The 23,898-nt window shown below is 43.8% G+C and overlaps 1 protein-coding gene across 2 annotated transcripts in view; it reads left to right on the forward strand.

Annotated features, from left to right (window-relative positions):
- Positions 1 to 369: 369 nt before the first annotated feature.
- Vps13 (vacuolar protein sorting 13C) overlaps positions 370 to 23,898 on the forward strand; it is a 120,436-nt gene continuing 96,907 nt past the window's right edge. The window contains exons 1-15 of one of the 2 annotated variants that reach the window (XM_084607199.1): positions 370 to 717; positions 2,348 to 2,434; positions 2,708 to 2,803; positions 3,347 to 3,448; positions 6,771 to 7,000; positions 9,115 to 9,195; positions 9,824 to 9,881; positions 12,270 to 12,400; positions 12,531 to 12,637; positions 14,572 to 14,731; positions 14,827 to 14,889; positions 15,136 to 15,235; positions 19,057 to 19,157; positions 20,926 to 20,993; positions 22,093 to 22,170. In XM_084607199.1, coding sequence (XP_084463325.1) covers positions 618 to 717; positions 2,348 to 2,434; positions 2,708 to 2,803; positions 3,347 to 3,448; positions 6,771 to 7,000; positions 9,115 to 9,195; positions 9,824 to 9,881; positions 12,270 to 12,400; positions 12,531 to 12,637; positions 14,572 to 14,731; positions 14,827 to 14,889; positions 15,136 to 15,235; positions 19,057 to 19,157; positions 20,926 to 20,993; positions 22,093 to 22,170 — 1,562 coding nt within the window. In that variant the 5' untranslated portion in view covers positions 370 to 617. The remainder of the gene's footprint in view (positions 718 to 2,347; positions 2,435 to 2,707; positions 2,804 to 3,346; positions 3,449 to 6,770; positions 7,001 to 9,114; positions 9,196 to 9,823; positions 9,882 to 12,269; positions 12,401 to 12,530; positions 12,638 to 14,571; positions 14,732 to 14,826; positions 14,890 to 15,135; positions 15,236 to 19,056; positions 19,158 to 20,925; positions 20,994 to 22,092; positions 22,171 to 23,898) is intronic. The other variant, XM_084607198.1, reaches the window with a different exon arrangement.

The following is a 23,898-nucleotide window of genomic DNA, read 5'->3' on the forward strand; positions in this document are numbered from 1 at the left end:
GTGATTCGTCTTCGGTTCCGTTTTTGCGGCAGAAAGAAAAAAAATCAAAATGCCTCATACCTTTGTACCACAATTCCCCCCCCCCCCCCCCCCCCCTGAAACTCTTTTTGCTCTTATCCCCGTCTCAGCGCAGGTCAGCGCATCATCATATAATCAAACCGCAATTGAAAAAAAAAAAAAAAATAAATAAACAAACAAAAATCAGTGCTCCAGAAATCGCTCAGACCGTTACATTGAGTACAGAGATTACACTAATCAGCACTTCTTTCGGCGAGGGCTGAGTTGATGCACGAAATCGAAGCGTGCGATACCTTGGTGTGAAGAAAGCTGGATTTGCTCTTGTCTCTCTTGTCTGTGCATCTATCTCCAGGAGGGGGCGTGACGGGCGCGCTCTCCGCGCCACATTGAGGAGAGCGAGCGCGGTGGACGAGCGACGCGAAAGCACGGGGGCACGTGAGGGTGTTTCTTGGGCACGGCGCGAGACAGCAAGCCGGGGCGTTCGACGCCCGATGCTTGACATGTGGAGCAAGCGCTTGTAGAACGGAACGAACTTGGAGTTCGGACTCGCGGTTTCTCGTTAAGCATCGTTCCGGCCCGGTTCTAGTCGGCGACCAACCATGGTGTTCGAGTCTGTAGCCGTCGAGCTGGTCAACTACATTCTTGGAGACTACATTGAGAACTTGGACACATCCCAGCTCAAATTGGGAATATGGGGAGGTGAGTTTACGATTCTCTTTGCATGAATCGGATACGTCTGCACCGGCACGAGCTAGCATCGCCAGCTGTTTTAACTGTCAGCGGATGTGTAGTAGCGCGATTGCGTGCTATGACAAACTGGCAGTTCGCAAGCTTGCGGTTTCCTTTTCTGAGCGGGCGTGCCAGCGAGTATGTGCGCGTACTGTGCGATATAACGACGAAGCGTTTTGGATACACGATAAACAACGAAGCCAGCGTCCGAGGAAAAGAGAAACCGCCTAGCGAAACGCTTGATCAAAGTGCTGCTGCGCAGTCTTTCGCATCTGCGCGCTACTGTTGCAATGCATCGGATTGGTTTTTGTTTATTCATGGAAGAGCCCGTTATGTTCGAAAGCTTGGCGATTGCTGTAGATGTACTGTTAGTACCTTTTTTACCGTTCCACGAGTGCTTGTCCCTCTTCTTAAGGCTCGCAATGCGGAGTTTTATGAAGGCGAAATTTTGTTTACGATTTGCTGCCTTTGAGCACTCATGCATAGTCTAGTTTACTCTACCCGCATGTGCGGGCGCGCACAGTGTTTGTTCATCAGTAGTGGCTCCACGCCCAATTCTTGCTTCACGCCCCCACAGTAGTGGATTAACAATGCTATCAATGATTTTATCTTCAGATCGCGAGTTCGCCCACTTCCGTTGTTCTGCAGCGTTACTGCGTTGGCCTGTTACTTCTTAGATATTCTCCACATAGAACACTTCATGAAGATTTTTTTTTTTTTCTTCACAAGTTAGAAGTTACCAATGCATTTCCATATTGCAGCTTGTGTGTGTGCTGTTTCTGCCAAATCAAGTAAAACTACATCCTTCATGTTGCAACTCTGATATGCTGTGTAATCTGTTATTCAAACATCATTTATAGCATCAAGGCTAGCTCCAGTTTTGCTAAGATTAACATGCTGTCGGTGCTAACCTTGCCTTGTCCCAATTCTTTGCTGTAAAGGGATGGATGCATGTGAAAACATCATTCATAGCTGTGTGTTTGTTATAACGTGAATCGGAAGGGATATTCTTGTCTTAAAACGAAGCAAGAACTTGGTTCTTACTTTCTGCTGACAAGATGACATATAGGGAACAGAAAAACTTTAAGCTTTGCAATAATACCTCTATGCCCCATTTTATGCATATGCCTCAACAGCTGTTTTATGATTGAAAGCAGGTGGCTTCTTACTGGGACCTATTTTTGCTTTCTTTTAAAGCTCAAAAGGTTTGTATGCTATCTTCATTTTTGTTGGGCCAACTTCTATATAAAGGTATATATCCTTGTACTTGCTACATGTTAAATGTCTGCATGCTGTATAATGTTGTACATGTTAAATATCTCTAGTCATTATTTGCACCCATGACATTAACTGTTTAAATGGCAGGACTTGCTCTTTCTGACTTCACCGCTTTGTTTAAATCATTTTCCTTGCTTAATTGTGCTTTTAAAAGGCTTTGAAATAACGGCAGCAAATGCTACGGAAAGCCATACTTACAAGGTGTTCTTTTTGTAACCATTGAGCTGCACCTTAAGTAGTTTTAAGTATACCTCTTGTTGTGTTTTAACCAAGCATTTGCTCAACATAGCGATCTCAATGCCCTTTCCTTTTTTCCTTGCAGGAGACATCAACTTGAAGGACCTGGACATAAAGCAGAGTGCTATTGATGACCTTGATCTACCTTTCCGTGTCTCATATGGTCACATAGGTATGTTGAGCAAACCAAGTTCAGCATAAGTGCAGCATTACAATTCACAAACCTTTAGCTTGCATGTGTTTGACTTGTGTATATTCTAACCCCTTTTGAGCGAGAAAGTATGGTACAGCATGAAAGTTTTTTTTATTTACTCTTGAATGTTGTCATTTGCAGAGGCTGCCATCTCTTGTAGATTGCTTTACTGGCAGGATTTGTTTTGTAATTGTTTTTAGGGCAGACAATGAGGCACTGTGTATACCTTTAATTGTTTCCATGCTTTTTCAGAAAAGCTAACTTTGAAAATACCATGGCAGTCATTGTACAGTGCTACTTATTCTGCCACCGTGGAAGGCATTTACATGATTATCATTCCGAAGTCTGGTAAGTTCTCTGATCTTGTGCTGGTGTAATTCAAGCAGTAATATGGAAGACAAAAAAATAACCAATACTTTTGCTCATTCATAAGATAAGACAGGAATGCTCAGGACAAGTTCATTCAGTTATTGTTTTAGTAAATATTGATTCTTTCTACCTATATTTATGCTTGTTTGATAGCAGAAGACAATTTATTGAAGTGAAAGTTTGATTTATAAGGGATTCTGCATTAAGAGAAAGGCCGACATATAAACATTTTGCAGCATTCTTCTTTCTGATCTTTATCTTTCATATTCAATGGGCCTGCATCCGTCAGTGCTGTTTTATTCTAAGCACTAAAGCTTGGCAGGACGTAGACATGGGTTTTTGATATGGGCATGACCACTAAGCTGGAAAAGAGCAGAAGTTATTTGAGCATAGGCCTAGATGATAAACAGGACATTGTGGCGTCCTTAGTTGCTGTACAGCATCAGTCTAATTTCATTAAAACTGTTACTATCTTTTCTTAATCACAATAGCCAATCGTCTTTCCATTTTTTTTCTCTTCAGGAGTGAAATACGATGCAGCCAAGGAGCAGAAGCTGCAACGAGAATCCAAACAGAGAGAACTTGCTCGAATCGAACTGGTGAAGCAACAGGAAGCCGAGAGAGGTGATAAGCCAGTTCTAAGCCTGACCTTAATTATCTGCTTGTGGGCACCTCTATTTTTGCAGCCAAGACTGTTTCCACTTGCACAGGATCGTTTGTTTACTGGTGTGCTATTTAAAAAATTTAGGATTTAACATATAAAATTTCTTGAGGGGAAGTTTCTTTGCTTCCTGCCTGCGCTCAGCAAAGATTTCTCTGATGTCAGTATCGTGAGTGCATGACATTTCAGGCATTGCTACTGGCGGACCAAAAGGCGCCTGGGCATTGTTGCTATTTGGCTTATGATGCAAACAGTTGGAAGCTGAACATTACACTGATTTGGCAGTGTAACGACCTGCTCGTACATCTTGTAACAGCTATGCTGCCGAAGGAGCAAGACGAGAGGACACCTTTAGAGCGCTTGGAGACTAAGAAAACTAAGTCAGGAATGAAAAAATAAAAATAACAGTCGCCGTGGAAGAGAGAACAGAGAAGAAATGGTAAAAAAAAAAAAAAAAAAAAAAAAAAAAGAGAGAGAACTAGGCCAATGCAGTTTTCAAGGAGGATAAAATGACTTTATGCCCTCACCATTCAGCTCACATTGTGCGCAGGGCTATATGTGTTCCATTCGCATTTATCCTCTCATTCCAAGGTTGTTTTAGTCATTGCTATCGTGTAGCACTTATTTGGACATGCATAGCATGCTCACATATAATTTTAGGGGGCACTTTAGTGGATTCAGCTGACTTTTAATAATAGCAAAAAATTTCCCCATACCTTCAAGTTGGTCTTAAAGGGAGTCTACATAGTGTCACGTGGTGGTGACAAGGTTGATGACAGAAATGAAGAGACTGATAGTGCACTAAAAGAACTTTTTATGGGGCTGACTTGCACCCGCAAAAAAAACTTAAGTGATTCGCAGTGCAACGACCGCCAAGCGCGCTTGCTGTTATTGCCGCAGCATAATCGCTTAGTCTTTGAACATATGTTAACATAAGGAATTAGACTGGCGACAGGAAAAGAATGAATGAAGTAGTGAAGGAGCCACTGGACAGACTTCTGCTATCTTTTTGCTTTTCTACAGCTGATAAGCCTGTCTGTTTATCTAAGATAAGGGTAGAATGTCAGTAGATAAGTGTTTACCTGCCCTGGACCAAAATCTTTGTGAGATAGAGACTGGGCTGGCTGTTCAATGTGGGAAAGGGAAGACATCATTAAGATACAGATTGAGTGCTTGTTCAATGTGGCCCTCCTTTTAACATTTTTTTCTATGTATTCATTGAGTACTAAGGTCGGCAATATTATTGACTTAGGTTAGGTTGGGAACATTATTGAAGTACAAAATACTTATGAGTGCTTTTGGTAAAACATCTGGAAGAAGTTTTGTAGCTGCGAACAAAATCTTTGAAGTGCAGCTTACTAAATGCTTTTAATACTTTGGAATTGAACAAGAAATGTTAAGTCATGAATGAATGTGTAATAAAGCATCAGAGAAAACTGTGTGAATGGCATTCTTTTTAATTGACTTGCAGTTTTTAAATGCTGCTTGGATGTCTGTCTTGTTAAGTGTGAGGATATGGCAGTTTTTGTGAACAAACAAATCATATTATGAGTTGCATTGGAAAAGCACTGTGGAATATTTAGTAAACTTCACAAAGTCATGAATTCTTTTACCATATTTAGCTGACATTTAGATTAGGTAAGCATGCAGTAATTGCAAGCACTGTGTATCTCTGTCGGATGCTCCAGGTACAATTTAATTTGAAGAAAACATAGTGCAATGACTAATCAAATAGGCATTTAAATGAATATGGCCATGATTATTCTTAGTTAAACTAAACCATGGGAATGGGTATAATAGCAACATGGTAGCAGCTAGTTATGAATAATAACCCACTTCACATTGCATGTTGTACAATTTTTTTTTCTATAGTTTTGACAGGCTGAAAATTACTGTATACTTAAGGATCAGACTTTTCAATTTAAACAAAAATAACATTCATTAAAGGTACGATAAAAATTTCAGTTTCAGCCAGGTAAGGTCAATATTCTTGGCCTACAAGGCACACTTAGCTTGCAGGTTACACTCAGTCAGAGTAGAAAATTGACTACGTAGTTAAACCACGGGCATGATGTTACGGCGGTATAGTTCTGTTGCTGTCATCAACATGGAGATGTGATGCCGCATTCATTTACTCAACCCACAGTGACCACCCGGTGATAACATGTCAGCCTAGTTCTTGGAAGTAAATTCCGCCTGCATTTTTGTCTGCTGGTTAAATAATTTAACTTGCATTGCTTTTTATGATGATAGCAATTTCTTCTACAAGCACAACTCTGGTTACTATCATTTGCATGTCGATTCCTGGCAAATATATGTTGTTCTTGCTAAAAAAAGCTCCACGGTAGACTCCACGTAATTTGGAAATTGTCGCCTTAAATGAATCAATAATTGATTCATAGAAAATATGCATCTGCCGAGAAAAACATACTTGTTTTCTGAAATAAACCCGAAAAGTCTAGCCTCTATGTATAGCATGGGTGACGGCTGCAATAAACTTTCATTCCTGATAACTGTTCTGTATACTGCTGCTTCTGTAGGGCTTGATGTTATGAAGGGCAAAAACTGGTGTCAAAAAAAAAGTTCTTGCTTTTCTGAGGGTTTTTGTTGTGAAATGAAACTGTGCTGGGGTTACTTTTGATAATTAGAAGATAAAAGACTGCAAGTAAACATAATTTGTGCCAAGTTCAGCTTTAGGAGAACCTTTTTGACACTTTATACTTGCAGTGTTTGAAATTTCAAGGGAGCACTTAAGTCACCTTATATGCAGTGAGGTGAAAGCCTTCTGGCTGTCCTGCTGCAATTCTTGCAATGCCCCTGATTCCTTGAGAGAGAGACAGAGAAAGATAACGAGGAACAAAGTGACTCTTTCTCTCCCATTCTCTATAGAAGGGAAGAGAGTAGAGAGACATTACTCCCTCTCTTTTTTTCTCTCTACTCTCTCTGTAGATAGAGGGAGAGGAAGGTAGTGGAGGTGAGGAAAGGAGAGGGGTAGAAGGAGAGAGTTTGTCTCTCTCATTGTCATTTTTTAATGTTAACTGGCGCTATTATTTGTTACCGGTCTATGGCATCATTGCTTTGATTGACAGGTGGTGCGGACACACTCTGCGCAGTTTATGTGGAGGCCACTTATGAGCTGTTCTTGTGCCTAATAAACTGGATGTTCGAACCAGGCCAGATTGTAACATTGATAGTGTGACTTATAGAGCTAGAGTGCACCTTTCTCTTCCCCACACCCCTCCTCTGATGCTGGGGTACTGCTGCTCACTGGGGTGGACGTTGCAGGCAAGCCGAAGGAGGAGAAGCAGGACACCTTTGTCGAAAAGCTGACTGCGCAGATCATCAAGAACCTGCAGATCCGCATCCGCAACATCCACATCCGCTACGAAGACAACTTCACCATTCCGGGACACCCGTTCTCATTTGGCATCACCCTGTACAACCTTTCCTTCGACACGACCGATGAAAAATGGGAACCGTGCGTGCTGGACGTGTCTGCTAGGATTGTTCACAAGGTAAAAGGCAGTGTTTTCTTTTTCTTTTTTTTTTTAAATGTGCTGGCACTACAGCCGGCATTCGCTGATTTCTCAGATCTCTGTTGTCCACTCCTTAAAGATGCTAGTTGACAGGCAGTGGCTGAGGCTGAATAAAACTAGAACAAAACACTTTCTGGCTGTGAATGGGTTTGAAGTGAGCAGATAAGCTTGGCTGGCCACAGCACTAGGCTGCTACGGCACTGCCATAGCTGAATATACTGCAGTCTCGTTAACTGCAGTCTCGTGCTGTGCTTTGCATGTCATCATCATCATGAGCTTTCATCCGTGTGCAATGGATCCAAAACACACGGCTATCTTATTGCCTTCTTAAGGTTCGCTAAGCGGTCCCTAAAATTTGTAGTGCGCTAGTAATGCCTCCACTCACCGATTGTGCAGGTCTTTGCCTGAAGCCTGCTTGACCCTGAAAAACAAGCCTTGAACTTTAAAACAGAAGTGAGAATTGAAATGGTGGCGCACCTAATTAACATTTGGCCTAATGACACTGAATTGTTCATCGTTCATTTGAGCAGCATGACACAGCAAGGAAAACCCATTAATTGCAATGCTTCAGGACAGGATTTATAATGTAGCCTGCATTAAAAATTAATGCCGTTTAAGTTTTGTATTACATGCCCAAGTTATAAAGATTAAAGAAGAGAGTAGAAAAACAACAACAAATACTTTAAGATTCAAGATGGCATCAAATTTTGTTGTGCTGTTGGCTCCAGGACATTGAGCCTTACTAATTTGATGTTTTTGTCACTAAGTTGGGTCTCTGTTCAGTTCTAGTCTTTTTTATTTTTATTTTTTTCCCTCTAAGATTGACACCTCCTCCCTGCTGCCGTTGGCAGCATGGTTCATTTACTGCAGAATGTATACAATGCTTATTCAGGTGTCAAAAAGCAGGCAATACGCATTCAACTAGGCGGTCAGGTTCAGGCAACAAGAAAGGAAATGCAAGATGGATCTGGTCGTACGTAGTTAGCTTAGTTAGCTCATGCTTATCGAGGCATCAGAATGAAAAACTGGAAAAATGCATTGGAAGCTCAGTGCGGGATGTGATATGAAATATTACATATTGTATGCGTGTAGTGTGGAAGACAGTGTGTGGGATGCATTAATGTATGACAGGAGGAACAGAAGCATGTTTTTTGTTTATGCGATCCTAGCACAAGCAGTGCACACAGGGATGTTGTGTTTCGTTCAGATGTTCATCTCGTTTCTCAATCTGTTGTTCTAACGAACTTGAAGGAATCAGGTTGTCAGAACAGGTCATGATAGTTGGAACAGAATGAAACGAAAAGAGCTCTGGAGTTATACAACCGAATTGTTTTAGTGCTTGGCTCTAAGCTTTGTTCTGATAAATAAAGCATCTTAGAGCCTATTAGTCGGCATCCATTCTGTGTTGTTAAATGGGGGCATTTAAGTGTGAACTCTTGCTGGCCTACTTACACATTAATAATAGTTGCATTGCAAAGAAGGTTTGTTTTTGAGCAGGGCATTTTCTTTAAAGCGGAAGCTTGCTGCCAAAGTGTAACATGTACTATTTGAGTCCTAATTCCACCTTTTTGTTCTCTGTAAGGATACAGCTTGGTACACTATATGCCATTTACTCCTGTTTTCTTGAAATAAATATATGCTCTTATTTATATTAATTGAATGCGGTGAGCTCTATTAGTTGCTGGAAAGAAAGACTGGTACATGCAGGGGTTTTATTCATCAAAATGCAAATATTATGACTGATTAAGCTTTATTCACACTCATCGGGAGTTCCATGCCTTTTTTTTTTCTTTGCATAATAGGTTTTATTTTTTTTTTTTGTTTGTTTTTGAATGGTAAGTTGTATGAGCGACATTGTTCTGATAGATCAGTGTTTGCCGAAAAAATTATCTTAAAGGGTATAAAACAGGTTATTTTGTCTGGTAGATGTAACGTTTGCATACGTAAACTGCAGAGCTCAACATCTAATGTTGCTTGAAACCTAGAACTTGTTCATGTAACAGCATGTGTGATGAAGCAATTCTTAAACTATATTGTGAGCATATCAATGAATGGCCATTTCTTAACATGCAAAATTTATTTATTTCACTCAGCTTGTCGATATTAGCAGCTTTGGCTTGTACTGGAATCCAGATTGCAAGCTATTCATGGACCAGGGGCTACAAGCGATAAAGGTTAGTAGTGGCTGTATTTTCTATTATATTGTAGTGCCTTCACTGTCAGATAACAAAATATTCAGCCTATAGTACTTTTCTAAGGGAGGGTACTTAATTATTTTGAGAATTATTGCATTTTAACATATTCAGTCGAAAGAAATGCACCTAGCTTGTTCCGCAATCTATGCCAAGTCCCCACGGGACTTAGAAGGTTAAATACGGACAGGTTTTTAACAATGTTGATTTTTTTCAGTGAGGCTTATTAAACATTTCTGGCTTGCAGAAAGGCCAATAAAGTATCCTATTGTGCTAGTTGGCTTGACAATAGTTTTCTTAGCAGCACGATGTGACATGATGACCAGAACGCCATGGATAACACATGGCGGGGCAACAGAGCACAGTGTCTTCTCTTTGCCTTTTTTTTTTTTTTTTTTTGTCTTCTCATTTCGCACTCTTAAACCGGTAAACTTGTCAACTGTCTCTTGTGAAATCGACATACTGCATAGAAAGTTGGTCTGCTCACAAATTTCTCTTTGCCACATCTTCAACTGCTGTAGCCTGTGGCGTACGCTGTAAGTGATTCTTGCCGAGTACCTCGTTGGATGCTATTGTTTGCAGCGTCTGACCTTTCTGTGCTAATTTTCAGCCGCTGCTTCAAGAGAAGATCAGCAACGAAGCTTTGAGGCCAGCCGATGTTTCGTACAGTAAGTAAAGCACTTTGCTGTCTCATTGTGCAATTACATTGCTCTCATGTAACCTAGCATTGAGCGAGTAAATGGAGCTGCTTTACCTGTCGACTGTGTTCTTGGAGGCAGTAGTTCGCTTCCTGGTGCGATGCACCGTTTCGCAAACTTAGCACCGTCAAATGTCTGTATTAGGGCTGTGCGAATGTTCGGAAGTTTGAATATGTCTGAACATGATGAAAACGTTTGAATGCGCCACAGTTTTTCTGCACTGTGCGTTTCACTGCAATTCTTGAGCACATGAGCTGTGCAGCAAAGCATACTCAAAACGCGATGGAGCATTTTGTGAAGAGGGACCTTCCCTTTTTAAATAAGGCCTTCCCAGCAGTGTGTGCACAGCGAAGCACATGACGAAACCGGGAAACGACTTGCTTTCAACTTCGGTTTCATCTCAGATTTAGACATCCATCATGCAGCTGGTCATCAGATAAAGTTACTGTGATTCAAATGGCTAGGGGCTGTTTTCTCAGGTCCATTCAATAATTCAAGCTTTCAGTTAATCAGGGAGCTGCACAGAGTTTCATGCAGGTCCTTCCTGTACAAGAAACGGAATCCTGTATTAAATATTATAGTATTGTAAGAATGGGGGGTCACGCGGCGTCACAGGGGGGTCACATGCACTTCTTCCTCTTCACAGTATATATTTCAGTAGGGTATATGCTTTTATCCAGTTTTAGTGTATACGCTTTTATCCAGTTTTAGTTTAATTTTATTTGCAAATATCATGTGAATGCTGTAGTGAACAAAATTAATTGTGCTTGCTATTTGTTGGTTTCCATTTTATTTTTCTGACTGGTTAGATATTCAAAAGCAATGTTTTTTGCTCCAATTCATATTAAAATATTTCAATATTTGCATAGCCCTAGTCCGTGTACAACTGTGTTTGCCCCTGCCACAGTGGTAAGGGTACTTGACTATTGTGCCCATATACGCAGGATGAAATCTGGTCCAGGGTGGCCGCTTTTCGATGGAGGCTTAAAGCAAGGCACCTGTTTACTGTGCAGTGTCGGTGCACGTTAAAGAACCCAAGGTGGTTCAAAATATTTGGAGCCCTCCCCTCCGGTGTCCCTCATAAGTTGCTTTGGAACATTAAACCCCGAACCAAAGCAAAGCAACTGTGTTTGCAGCCACATTTAATGTCAATTTTGCAGTGAACAGTGCTATAACTGCAGTGCAATGTTACATGTTGAAATTGACTATTTTCAAAAAGCGCCTCCGAGACAGAGCAATACAGCTCTTTGAGAATGTATCTTTTATACCTCATAGCACTGAATTTATAGCCCTATTTAAAATGTTACGATTTTAATCCAGTTCTTCACACTGGATTCTCAGTCTCACCTAATCGCTTGTAATACACAATGTTTCATGACTTCGTCCTACTTCACACAGTACCCCCAAGATTCAAATATATTGCTTCGGTGCTCTTTTTCTTTAGTCATCCTTGTGCCATAAACTTCCAACTATGAACTAATTAAAACCACGGAACTTTGCTTTCGTTTTATCACAGATTCAAAGTTTTTTTTTAATCTGCACTGGCAACAACATGCCGTTATTATATTTTTGTTCTGTTATGTAGGCCAAAATTTCTTGTGCATATTTGCTGGACACTGACACCTTTTTTCTTGCGAAGGACTGTGGTTATGCGCTAGGCATTCTATAGTATCCAAGACTGCTCATGAAGATGGATATGTGTTGTGTTATTATACCTTTGTTATACGGGCATTTTCAACGGCAGTTCAGTTGGCGGTCAGTTGAACTGAACGGCAGTTAGTGGTGTTACACGGCAGCACCATCTGCAGTTGAAATCTCTACTGCAGATCAGTTCAACTGAGGTCGGCAGTCACAGTTATTTTCGCTAAATGCAGAATTTAATAATACAAAGTGTGCAAATGTTGTACAGAGTAATTTATGATGAAAAATAAAGCACTTTTTTTTTTAGAAAAAGCTGCTTGCATATGGCAAGATCATGTGATTCTGAGGGACAGCTGAGTTTCGCGATATGTTCTGTGTAACTACAGTCGACTGCCGTTCAGCTCAATTTCAGGTGGAATGCTGAACTGTCATTTAACTGAATAGCAGTTGAAACTGCCCGACGGGTATTAGAAAGCAGAGTCATGCCTAGAATATGACTTACAGCCACGCATTTCGAGAGCAACTGCTGCTATACGCATTTGTTGCTGGCATTTCTGTTGGTTTTTTCTTATGCGAGCATTACATGACGTCTTGCTCTTAATTCCTTTTTGTCACTGCAGTGCGGAAATTCTCGGTATTCTAAGCATTGGACTGCAGTCGCCTCACTGGAAGGGCACTGTTTGTGGCTAGAACTGTATTTCTTTTTGCCTCCTCTAGTGTTGGGTCCAATTTCTTCCATTGCAAAGTTGACCATGGACACAAAGCCAGAAATCAACAACTACAGCACAACGGGGATGGTTCTGGACATTCTCGTTGCAGAGATTAGCATTGGCATCAGCAAGCGCCAGGTTTGATTTTTTTTTTTTTTTTTTTCACTGTGTGTAAACAAGTTATAAGCAGTTCATAATTTTTTTTTTATTGTATTTGTTTTGACTTCGAATTTATACAGTATTTCTTGCGTGTGCCTACACATTGCAGTTTCAAGACATGCTGGCACTGTCAGAGTCCGTCACTCGGATGACTATAGCGGCTCATTACAGAAAGTACAGGCCTGACGTCCCAGTGCATAACAATGCCAAGAGATGGTACGTTGCCTGTGTTGTCACTTTCTATTGCCGCCCTGGTCATACTTTGTTCAATCTACATGAGCAGCGGAGTTAACATCATTGTACCTTGTAGCTTCGTATGACAGCCTTAAAGGGACAGGATGCTGATGAAAATGTGTCTCGAAATTGTAGTGGAAATGAGCCTCGTAAAATACAGATCGAGCTCTACAGTATCCAAGAAGCGAGGATTTTTAAATTTGAATTTGGCACTGGAAATTTAATACCAACTATATTGCTGTCCTGCAGTGAAATGCTGTCATTATCTTTGTAGTACCCCGGGTGACTGCACCTCGGGAAATGTTGTTGATTTTATGAAGTGGTCCTTTTTCTTTCTGGATTGTTTTTAACATTTGTCACTGGAGTTTGTTGCAGTGTTTTGAATTCCTTGGATGAAGCGGTAACCATGGTCCACTACAACTTCTGTCGACTAAGCATGCACTCGTGTGCTGTAATAGCCCAGAGTGTGGAAACTGAAATGGATGCTATTGTTCATTAAAAATGTGCAATTACTGTCTGGTGGGGGAGATTTATATTAGCTTTTTGGTACAGCCCTTTTTCTAATGCCTGATCATCATAGTGGTCGCTGCTCATGGTTTCCAGCATTGGCCTACATATTGTTACGGACGACAAGGAAGAAGAAGCGGGCAGTGGCGCGAGCAGGAGCGCTCGCGCTAGGCCCGCGAACGTTCATTAAACGTCATCTACCATCGTCATCGGTCATGTTCTGTCTCCTATCTTCATCGGCTTGCCGCTTCGTAACATTTGGTTGGAGGTGCTGGTATTTCATCATCACCCCCCATCCTGGTCCGGAGCATCAGCGCCCTGCGACTTCTTGCGCCGTCGGCGAAAGGTTAGGAGGCACTGCATGGCTGTTCCCCAGCCTGCCGGACCCAGCAAGACCTTGCCGTTCCTCCGCCCCGTCCCCCCCGCCCCGACCACAAGACACGACGAAGGAGAGACTGACCCGAGACGCCACACATGACCACAAGACACAAGGAGAGACCCGAATGACCTAATGTGACCCCACTGACCTGATGTTCCGACCAAGGACCCTACGACCCAGGACACCGCTACACTTCAAGACATTCTCCCCTGCCAATGCCATGCAGTGCGTGCCTTGGCCTCCGCCATCGAGTCATGGCAACGTGTGGCCCGAGAGTGTCCTGCCAAGGTTCATCGCGAATCATCGTGCCAGCAAGCCATTCTATTCTTCCTCTTCTTCTTCAAGCATCCAGACACGCCCATCATCATGCCATAAAATCATTAACATCGCTAAACTTCCTCGTCCACGATCGGGACGATTGCTCGGTGGCCCCGGGTCATGTTACGGACGACAAGGAAGAAGAAGCGGGCAGTGGCGCGGGCAGGAGCGCTCGCGCTAGGCCTGCGAACGTTCATTAAACGTCATCTACCATCGTCATCGGTCATGTTCTGTCTCCTATCTTCATCGGCTTGCCGCTTCGTAACAATATAATTGGGTGTATGCGCTGACTGTAAAATTCTCGGTAAAGTTTTCTTGTAGTGTTTGTTTCAACAAAACCTGTATGGAATCAACCACTTTAGAATTCAAGAAGCTTTTCATCGGGTAAAACAAAAATTTAAAAATTGACGCCTAATTTTCAGGGTTCTGCCCCTCTAAATGCTGAATTGTTATTCAGAAGTCACCTGCAGGCACTTTTTTATTATATCTTGTTTTGTCTCAATGTATGCATGGATTCATCAGTGCATCTAGTAGCATGCATGCAAATGAAAAGGAATAGTTTTGTTTTTACTAACAAGAAGATGGTAAAAAAAAATCATGCTGTGTACAAAATCTGCAAGATGTGGATGCAGGAAATGGTACATTTAGGAGGAAAACAAAAGTGTGACTGTAGTTTTCGCCGCTGCTTGCCTAATTCTTTTAATGGTTCCAGGTGGCTGTTTGCCTACGAGGCGATTCTGGAGGAGCAAGTACGACGGCGCCGACGCAATTGGTCACTGAAGCACATGCATGAGCATGTTCTCAAGGTGCAGGCATATAAGGCCCAGTACAAGGTCAAGCTACAAACCAAGCAGTCCTCGGAAAAGCTGAAGGTTGGCTGGTCATCTTTTAAAACACTGACTTTCCCGTGTCTTAACACTGTATTGGTGAGCCGAATTGATTTAATGTTATGCTTTCCACTTTTTAGACTCTTGAGGATGAGCTGGACGTTTTCAACATCACACTGGCGAGGCGTCAGGCTGAACTAGAGGTAAGTGTGGATAGGAAATATTTTAATTTCCTTTAATTATATATATGGACGTTTAGTTCCTTGGGACAAGCTGGTCGTAGTTAGATGCGTGAAGTGCATGGTTATTGACGGCAGGCGTGTTCTGTAGTTCTGTGTTTGCATTGCAAAGCATATTCTTGGAGCAGCGAATGATGCATCCTGCTGAGAAAGCTAGGCTTTTTTTTTTCTTTATTTTAATGTTGCTTCTTCATTTGTTTTGTCTGTCAGGTTGAAGAACAGCAGCTCAGTGCTCCCAAGCAGAGTTGGATATCGTCGTGGTGGTACGGCGGCGACCAGAGCAGCGTAGCACCCCAGACCCAAGACATTGGTGGGTGCATCTGTTTTTGGTATCACCTGTATTATTTGAAACACAAGAAGTGACGTTTTTGCTTTATTGCAAGGTCTAGCCTTTTGTTGGCTATTGTTGTGTTATGTCCGAGTAACAGGTCTAGTCCTTTGTGCAGTATATCGGCCTACTTTTGTAGCGCACACTGTTTGCAGGGTGCGCTAACAGCGAGCTCAGGGTGTAGGGGAGCCATATGTGAAAGTACTGGACGATATATATGAGCAAAAACGCGGCGGCTGTAAGCACTGGCGTAAGGGGGAGAAGCATCCGGAAACAACCAGGGAAGCGATCTTGGCTCGTCGTTGCCTCCTACAAACTCGGTTTGTTATTAAATCTCTTCCGCATTGTGGGATTACGCGGCGTCTGCAGGCGCAGCCTGTGCTGTCCCTGCGACACACGCGAACCCTCTTCCGTGAGGCGCGGCAGTACTTTGTCTCTACCCGGCTGCCCAGTGCGCTCTCCGGGGTGCCGCTCTGTGCCGGCCCTCTCATTGGGCACCATGAACGTGACGTAGGCACGGGGTTGCGTCCTGAGGGCCGGGGTTGCGGGGCGCGGGGGAGTTGGGATGCGGAGGCGACGAGCGCGGGTCACGGGTCACGCGTAACGGGGGTAGAGGGAATAATGAGGGGGAATAATGACGCGACTGAGGGAAGGACCCCCCCGTCCACGCGCACCGTGGCTCCAACGCTTCTCTGGCAGGCGGAAAGAGGAAAGAGCAACGAACACTTCACGCACGGCATCCGTGACATTTGGTGCCGCGTGGGCGAGCCTTGGGCTACGACGTGCATGAGACATTTGGGGCGTCATCACCTCACACCATGATTACGGACGCTGGTTAGTTTTGTGCGTGTGTGTCATTAGTCCTGCCTACATAACGTTGCCGCTTTGTAGTGTAGCGTATGACTCGTAGCATGCCTGCCTTTAGTTTTTATATAATATTTTTGTGTTATGTTATCGCTTCTATAGCCTTGTCTTGATTTTCTTATGATCATTAGTCTTTATATAATATTTTTGTGTTATGTTATCGCTTGTATAGCCTGGTCTCGATTTTCTTATGATTATTTTGCTGTTGTTGTTGTTGTTGTTGTGCGTTGGTAGAGGGGATGGAACTGAGGCTGACAGTTGGGTCTCCTCACAATGCCCACTGTTTTTTTTGCAGCGAACGGTGGGCTGGCTTTCCAGACCGACCAGGGTATTTAAGGAGAGAGGGATGTGGGATTACGCGGTGCCTGCAGGCGCAGCCTGTGCTGTCCCTGCGACACACGCGAACCCTCTTTCGTGAGGCGCGGCAGTACTTTGTCTCTACCCGGCTGCCCAGTGCGCTCTCCGGGGTGCCGCTCTGTGCCGGCCCTCTCATTGGGCACCATGAACATGACGTAGGCACGGGGTTGCGTCCTGAGGGCCGGGGTTGCGGGGCGCGGGGGAGTTGGGATGCGGAGGCGACGAGCGCGGGTCACGGGTCACGCGTAACGGGGGCCAGCCGCAACGACAAGGTACGTGAGCGACCATTTCCGCTATTCCAAAGGCCTGTGCCGACGGACATTCGCGGGCCTTGTCGGGCTGGTTCCTTCCCTCATATTTGCCGTGTGGCCTCCGCTGCTGGACGGCCCGGCGACGGGGTTTTTCCCGCCGCACCAGTCCGCATTCTCCAACCGTTGTCGGGGCGCGCTGCCGCGGTGGTTCGTTACGAGGAGGTGGACGCCTGGGAAGAGTTACTTAGGGGTGTATTACCGCACAGTGTTTTTTGTATTGTAGCCCTCGGCGATTAAATGTCTGTATCGTGAGTGTCGCTGATTCCCTCGGTGTGAGGGTGCCCTAGCGCGGCGAGAGCAGACCGGACCCCTTTCAGCTCGGTGCTCGAACCCTGCGGTGGGTCTCCCTCTCCGCACGGCGTCGGGATACGCAGAGACCCACTTTTGGGCTGCACGTGAACGCCGGACGCGGAGGGATCTAATTAGACGCCCACAGCATATAGGACACACAAATATGGACTCAATTCTGCGAGAGATAAAAAAAAAGAGCTGTGCATACTGGATATGCATAAATGCTAACATAAACTTTTATCCAGCGAAAGCCGCAATGCCTTTGTACCTTATCCACTAGTTAAATTTTTCACAATTAGGCAGTTCGGATCCTACATTTTTCCTGTTAATATGTTTTTTTCCCCGCATTCTTGAAGAAATTTATTAATGAGGCTTTACTAAGTATGTGGCCTCACAGAGCTTGGTTTGTAGGCCTCTTGGTATTGCTTAGAGGTCTAAGCTTAAACAGTCTCCTAATGCTCGCATGTTTCGCTTGAGTAAAATGCAATGCCAAAGATTATGTGCTTGCATTGCACTGTTTAATCCACATACTGCTGATCTCGGGTGTATCGAATTACTGCTTATATCAAAATCTCAATGTCCTTGAACTCCCATGCAAAGGTATAGCAGAGGCGTTTGCGTTTATTGAGCTCCCGTGCAATGGAACGTTCAATATATTGAACTATTATGCGATCCCCTTCGAGTTTGATATGTACAGGAATACCTGCGATAACTACAGTAGAACCTCGGTGATACGGATCTCACGGGGTCATGAAAAAATTCGTAAAATTCGTATCATAAAAACGAATGAAAACATTAAGTATGCAGAAGCATGGGAAAGGCAGTCGCGCAGATCTGTTTACGTCTGAGAAGGGGTATTACAGTCGCACGGTCACAGCTCGCCACTCACGGCGCACACAGCACGACAGGCAATTGCGATGTCGGCGACGCGCGGGACGCGTGCGTCCGAGGGCTTCTTGCGGCGCGTACAGTACGACAAGAGATGGCGACATGCCAGCCGCGTGACGCCGCAGACTGCTCGCGATGCGTACAGCGCAAATAGCGGTCGCAAAGTCTACGATGTGCGGCCCATGTGCGCCGCTGACTGCTACTTATGACCGCGCGCCGGCGCAAACCTTTTGTGGCGGGCAAAACGATCGCGATGCCGGCGATGTGTGATTTGCCCGCCTCTGCATACTTCTCGCGGCGCGTACAGCATGACTGGAGATGGCGACATGCGGGCCGCACGGTGCCGCAAACTGCTCACGGATCACGATTGCAGAGCCAGCGATGTCCGGTCCGTGCGCACCCGCCGCATACGCCGCCTCCAGCTACAGCGGGTGCGACATCTACAGTTTCTCGGCCACGTGCCGCTGAAAGCTTTTCGTGGCATGAGCTCGACAGACAATGGCAACGTCGGCAAGCTGCAGACCATGCGTCACCGCAAACTGCTCGTGATGCGTACATACAGCGCGGCTGGTGATCGCGGAGTCAACGATGTGCGGGCAATGCATAATTCCCAAGGTTGCGGTCGCAGTTCGCGCATTCTTTTTATCTGTTGTGGCGCGGGAGAGTGTTCGGACCATCCAAAATTTTGCACATTGTACACAATGCATTTTGGCCGGGGAATTTCGCTTATTCGTATCATCCCGAAATTCGTATCAACCGGATCCATATCATCGAAATTTGTAGTATAGTACATTTATATATCTTGACAGTCTCTTGCTAGCACATTTTTTTATGGTGTGAACAGCAAAATTTTGTGCTCTAGGATATTGGAAATATTTGCCGGTTTGAATTAGAGAGAACAGTTTTCAAATGCAATCATTTCATGATTAATTAACTCCTTTTGTGTTGCTTGTGTAGTCCTTTTTTCATCTGTTTGGTAGTTCTTGCGCTGGAAGCTCTAGACGTTGCGCAGTAGGCATGGTGCATTTAGAATACCAGAAGGAAGCTTCGATTCCTGATACTTTTTTCATTTTTTTTTTATTTATTTTGCAGCCAAGCAATTCGAGAAAGCCATGACCCCTGCAGAAAAAGAGAAGTTGTACGCAGCCATTGGTTATCAGGAAAATTCCTCAGCACCCATCTATCCAGTCACTGTAAGTGCCGTTCTGAATTTATTTCCCATCTTTAGGGCATTTGCGCTACTGCTGCCACTCCTGAAGGTCAAATGACGCCAGGATTTGACCTCTAGCGAAGGAATGCCGTAGCTGGGGAGGTAACCCTGCCATTGCCATGGCAGGGTTACCTCCCCAGGCGCGTCTCCGCGTGTGCGGATTATTGATTTCTAAAATCATCCAGCTTAGTCCAACCTTGGCAGACAGGATAATGACTTCAAAATTTGGCCTGGGACACCCTCAGTATTTGACCTCGTTGGATTCGGACCAGAATCAATGTCTAGCCTTATATAGGCTATGGTAGATACGATGGACCTCCAAATTTGACCTGAGCCAGGTTCAAATTTGGCCCGGGCCACCCATAAAATTTGACCTCAGTAGATATGGCCCAATGCCGATATCCAACCTAATTTGGCTATGGCAAACAGGATGGTGACTTCTGAATTTGGCCTGAGCCACTTCCATGGTTGGCCTGGGCCACCCCTAAAATTTGACCTCGTCCGATTTGGAGGACCAAAATCTACGTCCAGCTTAATTCACCTGTGGCGGACATGATAATGGCCTTCAAATTTGGCCTGGCTCACCCTGAAAATTTGACTGCGACTAATTTAGACCAAAGTCGATGTTGAGCCTGATTCAACTATGGCAAACATGATGGTTACCTTCAAATTTTACCTGGGCCACCCCAAATTTGGCCTGGGCTGTATCGAAAATTTTACCTCAGCCAATTTGTACCAATATTGATGTCCAGCCCTATGCGACTATGGTCACCATCATGGTGACCTCAATTTTGGCCTGGGCCTCCCTCACAATTTGGCCTTAGCTGATTTGTACCGAAATCGATGTCCAGCCAAAATTCCCCTATGGTGAACATGATGTTAACCTAAAGATTTGGCCCTGCCCACCTTAAAATTTGGCCTTAGCAGATTTGGATTAAAATTGTACTACACATATAAAAACCTTTATTGTTAATAAACTACTTGCACGCCCATGCAACCCACGCGTCTTCCCTTATGATCAACGTTGAGGTTCAGCAACATTGAACCATTACTGATTTTTTTTTTTTTTTTTCAAGTACGGTTGCAATTTTTCTGCTTGCATAATCTTTAACTGGAGGGCTGTTGGTGCTTTGTGGAGCCAGTGGGTGGCACTGCACAGTAATGCCCTTGTTGACCATATTGACCATATTATACAACAATTGACCATATTATACTCGAATGTAATGGTATCCATCCGGAAGTTGATGCAGGCGCAATCACTGTTCCTGAAGCTTTGGGGTTTAGAGATAACAGTGGCCGGGTGAATAAACCGGCGGTGGAAACTAGCAAAAAAACGACTGGAAGATTGGTGGCTTAAAAGCAGAGAAGTGACGTAATGTTAGTATTGTAGGAACAAAAATTTAATAAATAGAATGATGGTTTAGTTAACCATTCTAAATCAATAATTAAGATATAGGGAGAAAAATGAGCATGATAGCTACTGCTACCACCCCGTTTCAAAGGGGACGCTCCTATATTCCATCCATCCTTCCATCCACTAGTGTGGGTAAAATAGCTTCATATTGCATAGTGTAGCTAAATTTCTTCATATAGTGACTAACACTAATAATTCGCTCTCTACAGGGAAAAGTTTTATACTTACACTTGCTCTTGACAGCAGTGTGTGTTTCTCGTATTTTTATCTTACATTTCCATCATTCTTTACTTTGTGACTTACAAGCTGATGAGGCATCTGCTTCTTCCTTTTTCAGTTTGTTTCTAAGAGGCTGAACTTTCTGCTGAAGAACTTCTCGTTGGCCGTACACGATGAAGCAAGAATGTAAGACTGTGTTCCTTCATAGAACTTTGTATCGATGTCGTGGTCCAGCCCTCTTCCTTTCGTTGTTTTCCTGTGTAGCAAAATGGAGAGTTTGATACATTTCTTCCTGAAAAGTATTTCAGCAGTACTTGAGCGGGAAGGGAACATTGTAGTCCTTGCTCCAATCATGTATTTATATTGCTAATTGATCTAGCTCTAGTTAAATTTAACCTGATATATTTGATATGGGAACTTATTACGTAAATCATTCAGCAGATTTCAGAATTCTGATCCTTGCTCAGTAATATTCTTTGCATCCTGTCGCAGGTTGTAGCAATAAGCTACAGAGCCGACAGATATGATCTTCACATGATTTTACGGGAAATGCATGTTTAAGAGCATAGCTACATCTCTGATAAAGGCTGGTATAAGTGATAGTGCTTCCTTAGCTGGCTTTCTGGCTTGCAGTTTGCATAGAGGCGGTGAATGAAATTCAGTGCTGAACTTTGAAAAATACCAAACAGGGTCATGGTGCTTGCCCAATACTTTGTTGGCTCCGGCTTAATTCGGCCAGCAATGTATGGTGTTGTACAGTAAATGCTGTAAAACTTTTGTAGAGTTACCTGTCATTAAATAATGAAATGCTTGCCAAGAAAAAGAATAAAGTTGGTGCAAATTTTTGCCATCCTAGTAACAGTTTTGCTTTGCTGTTCAATTCTTTTGCACATTTGATCGGGCTTTGGTGCATGTGGCAAGTAACTGTTATTCTGTAAAAAATTGGAAAGCGTTGTAACTATAGTCATAAAAAGTATGCTTTGTATGCTATGAAGTGCCTGTTCTGTGCAAAAAAAACTGCAGTGTGAATGAGGTAGCATTTTGATTGATTGGTTTATTTAGATGCTTACTCTGCCCTTGGGGATCATTTTTTCAGGGGATGGAAAAAATGAATTCTTGTAGGGGGTTAGAGGAGATGTATTTCTTGCCTCTTCTGTTGACATAATAGCTAGCATAATGCTTGTCATTGCTGTCTTGTTAGGAACATCTTTTGCTGTTGCTTTTTTCTCACGTGTTTTGTATCATGCACATATTTAATTTTGTTACCTCTCTCTCACCTCTGCAGGAAGACTATTGTTGTGCAGGTCATATTGGATGACATGTCTGCCAGCTTTGAGCAGAGACCTCGAACAGACGCCATCAAGTAAGTATCCAGTGTCAGGCTGGTCTCTTTGGCGCAATCATATCTGAAACTATTAATGCCAATGGTGTCTGGTTGAACAGGCAGATGTGATATTGCGAAATTGTGACTTTAAGTGACAGGTTGAATTTCGTCCACTCATATTGGTTCATCACCGTATTCTAATGACAAGGTCCTGAACCAGAGTGCCGGGGTTCGAGCCCGATCACGCCGACTTGTGTTTCGATGGAGGTGAAACGAAGACGTCCACTTGCTGTGCATGTCAATGCATATTAAAAAAATGTCCTTCGTGGCCTAAGTTGCTTTGAGGTGTTAAGCCCTACAAACCAAGCCAAAATCTAATGACTATGCGGCTGCTTTCAGTGAGCGAAGGCTAGACCACTTTGCCATTCATTTTCTGTCAGTGATTGTGGAGTCATTTCAACACTGACGTCTTGATTTATTAATCGAGTGTGATAAAAATTGTGTTCAGTTTTCAACGTGCAGTTTTCTAGGTGATAAATTAACCTTTTGCTGAGAATAAAAATTGGATATTGTTGTCCACGGTGTCTGTTCAAGCCAAGTGAGGCATGAGTCGTATGTAAAGATGTGGCATTAAAACTGCTGCCGTAATGTGTGATAGCCAACTGGACAAGGTCACATGACGAATTTGTGTTGGCTTTATGCACACAACTGTTCACTACTGAACTTAATGTCGGTGGTGATACTAGGGTCATTGATTGGATTCTTTGGTTGCCATCATCTGACATTGGTTTCATTTGAAAGTAGCTCCATAATACAGTCGAACCCGGATATATCGAACTCGAAGGGGATCGCGGAATAGTTCGATAAATCGATAATTCGATATACAGAAGTCTGCTTGTCTGCGAAAAAACAATACCGTATTTGTCGCGTAATCAACCCATGCTCCACTTTTGCACCTGAGAATTTTAGAAAAAAAAAAAAAAAAACTAGCGTTAAGGCCAGCTCGCTCACATGCAAGCGATTGAGCGATCTCAGCGACAAGCGGCAGCAACAGGGCGAAAAATTTCCTCTTTGTTGGAACTGCGTCCCTCCGGCCGCTCGAGCCACCGCAACAGCTCAAAACAAGGTTTCTGTGTCGCTGCGGCAGAAATCGTGAGCGTTTTCACTTGCATGTCGGTCGTCTCATCCACAGCTCATTTCTTGGCAGCGTGCCAAGATGCTGAGCAGCGACACGGCGCGGTTATCTTTTAAAAGCTCCTGCGGTGGCAGGGAGCGAACTTGGCAGAGTGTTCGTGATGGCTTGATTGCACAAGCCTCGATTTCTCATGCCGCGCTTGCGGCGGGCGTCATGATCGCAGCTGACCGCGTGCTTTCGTTGATTCATACATGCAAGGATAAACGACTCCCGCCCAAAAAAAAACACAACTGTCCGCAGCCGCCATACCTTACGCCACGCCGCGCGTTCAGCACAACGATAAGAAGGAATGACTCTCGCAAAAAAAAAAGACAGAGAGAGAGATCTGCCGCTTCTTAACGTCCGCAGGCGCCTTAGTCATGCCAGCCGCCGCGCCCAGAGGGTTCGCAGCACACGCTGGAGAGAGAGAGTAAACTAATTGGTTAACGGATTTGCAGAGAAAGCGTCCGACGCCTATCTGAAAACGGGCTGAGCTGGCTTGGCGCATGCATAGCGCGTGCTGAAGGAGAGAGACAGCTCGGCAAAAGATAGGGCACACCCACGCACATGGCTTGCAAACGTCATGTGCTGGC

Source organism: Amblyomma maculatum, chromosome 6 (genome assembly GCF_055883805.1).
Source record: "Amblyomma maculatum isolate TAMU_Amacu chromosome 6, ASM5588380v1, whole genome shotgun sequence".
In the NCBI taxonomy this organism is placed as follows: Eukaryota; Metazoa; Arthropoda; class Arachnida; order Ixodida; family Ixodidae; genus Amblyomma; species Amblyomma maculatum.